Source organism: Kryptolebias marmoratus, linkage group LG7, assembly GCF_001649575.2.
Source record: "Kryptolebias marmoratus isolate JLee-2015 linkage group LG7, ASM164957v2, whole genome shotgun sequence".
NCBI classification, from domain to species: Eukaryota; Metazoa; Chordata; class Actinopteri; order Cyprinodontiformes; family Rivulidae; genus Kryptolebias; species Kryptolebias marmoratus.
The window spans coordinates 11,712,888-11,719,128 of record NC_051436.1 but is presented as its reverse complement, the minus strand read 5'-3'; the positions used below and the strand labels follow the sequence as shown (position 1 = coordinate 11,719,128).

At 38.1% G+C, this 6,241-nt stretch overlaps 1 protein-coding gene across 1 annotated transcript in view; it reads left to right on the top strand.

Annotated features, from left to right (window-relative positions):
- Positions 1–3,770, top strand: part of LOC119617241 — an 82,029-nt gene extending 78,259 nt beyond the window's left edge. Inside the window, exon 6 of the mRNA XM_037976734.1 lies at positions 3,675–3,770. Within this exon, the coding sequence (XP_037832662.1) occupies positions 3,675–3,770 (96 nt within the window). The remainder of the gene's footprint in view (positions 1–3,674) is intronic.
- Positions 3,771–6,241: the final 2,471 nt, after the last annotated feature.

Below are 6,241 nucleotides of genomic sequence, written 5' to 3'. Positions count from 1 at the left end.
CTTTGCTTGCCATTTTTACCTCACTGCAGCTCTCAGCTTTTGCACACTGAATGCATTTGTGATTTAGGAAGCCAGAAGATAGTGCAACTAGCAGGTATAGTTCATTTCTACCTGTATACTTTTGAAATTATTTGTGTGAGGCTTTACAATTATTCTGACTCTCATTCATTGCTTGACCAAGGTTTTTTTTTTCCTCTTAGCTTCTTTCCTCAGCTCTCTCCACTTATTCCCAGTTTGCAGAGGCATTAACCAGACTATTAAAGTGACGGGAAACCTTAAATGAAATGTAATTTGCAAGAAATTAATTTCTACCCTCCATCTGTACATTTGCTCTCATTCTTAATTTGTTTCGGAGGAACAATTTCATTGGTTACCATCTGGGCTTTTTTGATGGAAGGGGGGACGATACGTTGTTCACGCAATGTTAATGTTATATGCAATTGTTAAATAAATGACAAATAAATAAATAAAAAGAACCACTGAAGGAATGCAGATGACATAACAAAGACTTAAAAAGGGTTAAGTAGACTGTCATATTAACAACGCAAACTCAACTTCATATCAGGAAAAAAAGGAAATTAGCAACAACAGATGGACAACATAATATCCGTTTTAGGATCCTCATTTTGGGGGCAATAGAGAAGGCTGCTAACAAGTACTGCATTGCACCCACTTTAAAAGCCATCACTGTTGGTGGCTGCACTGACGGTACCCCTTAGTTGAAGGCTGGTGTTTAGCAGTTTATTGTGCCAACCTTGCAAACGAGAAAATGCTCTCTGCTACCGTAGATAGTTTGGAGGCAGAAGGAATTGTAGAACTGGAAAAGCAGAACAGCAGCTGTACATGTCTTTGGCGTGTATCATTCATGCCCCCAATTAAAGCTTTCAGACAGACACTAGGCAGTGTTGGAGCTGGGGTAGCGCCAAGTTAGTTATTGGGGGATGTGACTTTAGAGAGCAAAAAGTTGACCGGTGACAGAGACTGAATGTCAATAAGGAATGCAAAAAAATTACTCTGTGGCTTCAGATTACACTGCCGATTATAAGAAAAAGAATGAGGCAAAACTGAAACCACTCTGCTGTGACAGAAATGGTTTTAAGCCAGTAATTCTTTTTCCACTTAATGAGAAAACTAAATTCTAATGTCTGTAACACCAAACACAGCCTCATAAATGGCTGGTGATAAATTTGAATATAAAACCATCTGTTTGGCAAGCTTGAGCACAGATGAATTGCAATAAAGGGAGGGGTGACTAAGGCCCTGTCCACACTAGCACGGATATTTAGTAAAACTTTTTTCAGCTGTGTTTGCGCCTCTCAGCCACACGCAAACTGCATTTTTGATAAGAAAAATGCAGATTTATATAAAAGCTTTCTGAACTGGAGTTGTTGTTTTTTTAACTCGTGGGTATATTCACTAAGACTGTACATCTTTGTTGCTCTGCTGTATGCTCTTCATTTACAATTGCTATCTGCTACTTCTCTGCAAAAAGTGCTTGTTACTTATGCTGGTGCAAACATGCCCAACTAGTTCAGCATAGTGAGCAACCTGCACTATGCCAAGTTTGAGACACATCCCTCTCTTTGCGACGGCTTTGTGACAGATGCATAAAATCCAGCAGAAGGCATTTTGTTGGTGAATATTGGCCTTATTGTTTGTTGTACCAATGTAGACTTGACAGAGATTTTGAAAAAACAATAACATCACATTCTACTTTTCGCATGACCTCTATTTGTGCACTAGTAATTGCACTAATGGAGCCTTATTTTCTAGTTTTTCTATGTTTAACCTGCTTTGTTCTGGCTCCTTTGCTATTAAGCTTTAATCATAGGCCGATAAATATTGACAATAAAGTGTAAATAGTCTCAAAGGAAAAAGTAAACAATAATTGTCTTAGCAGAATCTCTAGCCAAGTTCAGAATGTTCTTCCCTTTGAATTTTGTTGTTAATGTCGGTGTTATCACCACCTAGTGGCACAGTATAGGTATTTCAGCATTTTTGTTCTGGATGGAGTAACAATTTTTTCTGAAAGGGGAAAAAAACTATAGTATTAAGAAATATCTTGAGTGTAATAAAAACACAGTCTTCACTTGCCACAGACAAGAACATTCCTTTGAATAATAATAGTTGTACGTACATCACCAAGACATTTAAGATTATTGATAAATTCTATAATAGTTATGATATTGTTTTTTTTGTTTTTTTTTGTCAGCAACATCATGTGTTCTTGATATGTTCCATATTTTATGCACACTGTAAACACATTAACTTCATGTAATGTCTCAGTGCTTGTAAAGCTTTGGTTGTATTATAAATGTTGTTTAAGAATTAGGGTTTTATTTAAAATAAAGGTGGCTATAATGTAAGTGGGGTGTCCCAAGAAAAATAAAAATGTGGCTGATAAAAAATCACATAAAAGCTCATGTAAATAATACTTTTTTGCCACCTAATCTAGTATTTGAAACTAAATTAGGTTTACATTACATGAAATGTTTTTTCTTAAGAGACATTTTCCTTCTTTTGTCAGGGAACCTATAAACCATCTCAGGCAAGTGAAAAACCGGATGTGAAATAAGGACCATTTTCTGCCATTTCCATCAACCTCTAATTTCAGTGTGTGCAACAAAAATATCAATGGACTCCTGATAGGTGTTCTGACAGTAGCTACTTCACAATATTTAACTACTACTATATTACAATGGAAATCAATATTTAAGAGGAACTTTGTCCCACTAAGCAGACCAGACTGTCATTGTTAAAAAGGTCTGCTGGGATCTTCCAAGCTAAATCTGTTTTTATGTTTTCCACTTAGGGATTAGTGCAGTGGATACAGCAGAAGGGCACAAATTGAAATTTAGTCAACAGTACTTCATCTTTCTAATTTATAACTCTACCTTTTTCCTTTTTCGGAACTCACAACATCAGCATTCTCCTCCAGAATGTACAAATTTGCATCTCCTGTGACCTCCCGGGAGTTATGTTTGGAGAGGCTCTACAGGGAAAGTGAGTGAAGGAGCAGCAGAAAAAGCTCACAGAAATGAGGGAGGTGGTGGTGGGTATCGGTGAAGCACACATGCTCACGTGCACCTGCAGTGTTTGATGAATGACGAGGATAATGACTGATGATATCTGGGAGGCCTGGGGGAGAACACCTGACTGGTTCTATCAAACACACACACACAAAGAGATCCAGGCTTGTGCATATCTGCACAGCCCCATGGCTTAGACAAAGTCATTGCCTTGATAAGACAGTGTAAAGTGTTAAATGGACCTTATCACAGTATTGGCCTTGTTTATCAATCCCAGTAACTCAACTATTACACTCGCAGATGTTGATCTCTCTGGGCTTTTGCACGCTGAAATATTAGTCTATACATTTGTCAACATCCTAAACCTCCACCAGTGAGCAAACTAGAATACAAAAGACAGAGTTTTAGGTTGTTTGTGCTTCACTGAGCAACGATGCTTACTTTTCAGTGTTTCTTGAGATGGTCTGGATACTTTGATTTTATCTCATAGTGAAAACTAGTATAATATCACTCAAGTCCTCGAATTAAACCAAGACATTACCTTTCCCAGCGACACTCTCCATCCTGGGAGATCTCAATGTATTTCCAGGCCAGAGAAGACATAACCTTTTTAGTGATTTCTAACTCTTCCTCTTGTTCTTCAAGTGGGATGGGACTGGAAAAACTACAGAGAGTGGGCTCAGGAGGCCTCCTCATTATATGGCCAAACCACCTCAGCTGATTCTGTTCAATGTGGAGTAGCAGTGGCTCTACTCTGAGCTCCCCTTGGTGTCGGAGATTCTTGCCTTATCTCTATGGCAGAGCCTGGCCACCACAGGTGAAGGTTGGAAAGTGAATGGACCAGTAAATCGAGAACTTTGTGTTTCAACTCGACTCCCTCTTCACCATGATATAGCGAAGCAATACCCTGATTACTGTGAACAAGGCCCCAATCCATCATTCTGTCTCCTGCTCCATCTTACGATCACTTGTGAACATGACTCTCAGATACTTGAACCACTCCACTTGTAGCAAGGACTCACACAGATGGAGAATTCCTCTTTTTCCAATTGAGAATTATGACCTTTCATTTATAGGAGCTGACTCTCATCTCAGCTGATTCACACTCTGCTGCGAACCACCCCAGAGCATGCTGAAGGTCATGGCTTGAAAGCACTAACAGAACGTCATCATCTGCAAAAAGCAGAGACAGGAGCCCAAGGTTCCCAAATCTGACACCCTTTTCTCCTCAACTGCACCTTAAGATCATGTCCATGAGCACAAAAACAAGATCAGAAACAATGAAAGTCCAACTTGCACCAGGAACGAACTAGACTTGAGCTCTTGCTTCGATTATACAAGGCATGACATCTCCTCTGTCGCCCTTAACTTTTATTACAGTCACAATTATTTTCCAATATATTCAAATGTTTTTAAGCAATTACAAGAGAAATGCCCCTCCAAGGATGGCGGTTGTGACATCCTTATCTGTTACACTAATATATGTCAGTAATAAGTAGCATGTTGTTAGTTTGGGTAATTTTCATTGATGATTTCTATTATCTATTACCTCTTGATTTCTATTATCATTGATGGCAATTCTCATTTGGTAGATTTTATATGTAAAGGTTTGCCAAGGTGAGTGCCCGTAATTAAAACTGGGCCCATGAGCATTGGTGCCAAGGGGCCTCTGAGGCTAATAATCCCGTTTAGGACTATATGAGAACAGTCAACATTATATCACATTTAGATGTTTGAATTTTTAGCAGAGTCAAAGAAAAATATAATTCCATGAATACAATTTTTGCCACAGAGTTCATCAGTCTACAATCTTGTGATTTTCATTTCTTTTTTTGTGCTGTGAAGTCACAGTGATGCAAGTTTTGTGCACACCCTGGCAAAGAGTTGAAGCCAGATGTCTTCTGATTTCCCGCACCGAGGGAAAACATTAATGTGGCTTTAAATGCTAACTGCTGACCAGAGAGTTATTCAAGTGTGAGTTATTCAAATGAGTGTCAAATTTACCTAGAGGTAGCAGAAATACTGCAGTGTAAGTGACAGTCAGACTGGCCTAAAAAGTTGTATAATCACAGTTGGGGTAACATGGTTGTAAGATGATGGTTGTTAATAATTATCTGCACTGTTTGGACTCTAAACAATACAGGATAAAAATAAAAGCAAATATACTCAACAAGATCTTCTCCATACTGCCTGTGAGGAATGTTTTCCATTATAGCAGAGTCTGTTTGCACATAAAAAGCTGACATAGAGTAGTCACTCCATTAAACTTGATATTTTAAAAAACAATTATTTTAGTATATTTAAGGGTGTATAATAAATAGAAAAGCATTACTTTTAAGGCAAGTTTAAAAAAAATACAAATGAGAAATAAAATTATTGTTTTGGGTAATTATAAATGTAGTTGTGACCTTCACACTGAATGACGACCCCTCTATGCTCTCCCCGACCTACCAGTTTACAGTTTATAGGCTTGTTTAAAAGCTATACCTAAACAACTGAACAGGGAGCATTTTGACAGCTTGTTGGCTTGTAAAGGAAAATTGCATTGAGACTCATGGAGGAAAATTCTCAACTTGCAGAATCTCAGAGTGATCAGCTGACAGTGACTGGTATATACACAAACACAAACTCCAATATGTTTGTGTGTGATTTTGTCTGATTGAATGCAGTGAAGTATTGCAACAGAGCACTGTGCCCAAGTAATGTTTTTAGAGCTCTGCTTCCAAACTAGTTCATGCCTATATGTTGGGTAATAGCAGAACAGTTCGGCGCTCAGCCAAGCTGAGCACAATGGGACATCAAGCGTGCCATCCATGTGTGCAGCGCTAAAGTAAAAAAAAACAACTATTCGATGCAACATTTTGGTATACCTCCTTGATGCATCCAATCAAATAATTGCACATATACAAACATATTAGAGGAAATGCTCCAAGGTTTTGTTGGACTTATCTTCCTAAAATATTTTTTGTTCTTTCCATAGATCTCTGTGCCTCTCTCCCCAAATAGCTAACAGGTTACTAAACTGTTTTATACTTAGCATGTAGTAAACTTGTTGCTCTCATTGTGCACGTCCAGTTCCAGTACAAGTTTGGGGTTTTTTTTTCATTATTTTGAACCCTCATCCTGTTAGATGCTGTTTTTCTACTACTCCTTATTCTTCTCAGATAAATTATGCTATTCCTGAATTTATTTTCACTCCCTGAACAATATTA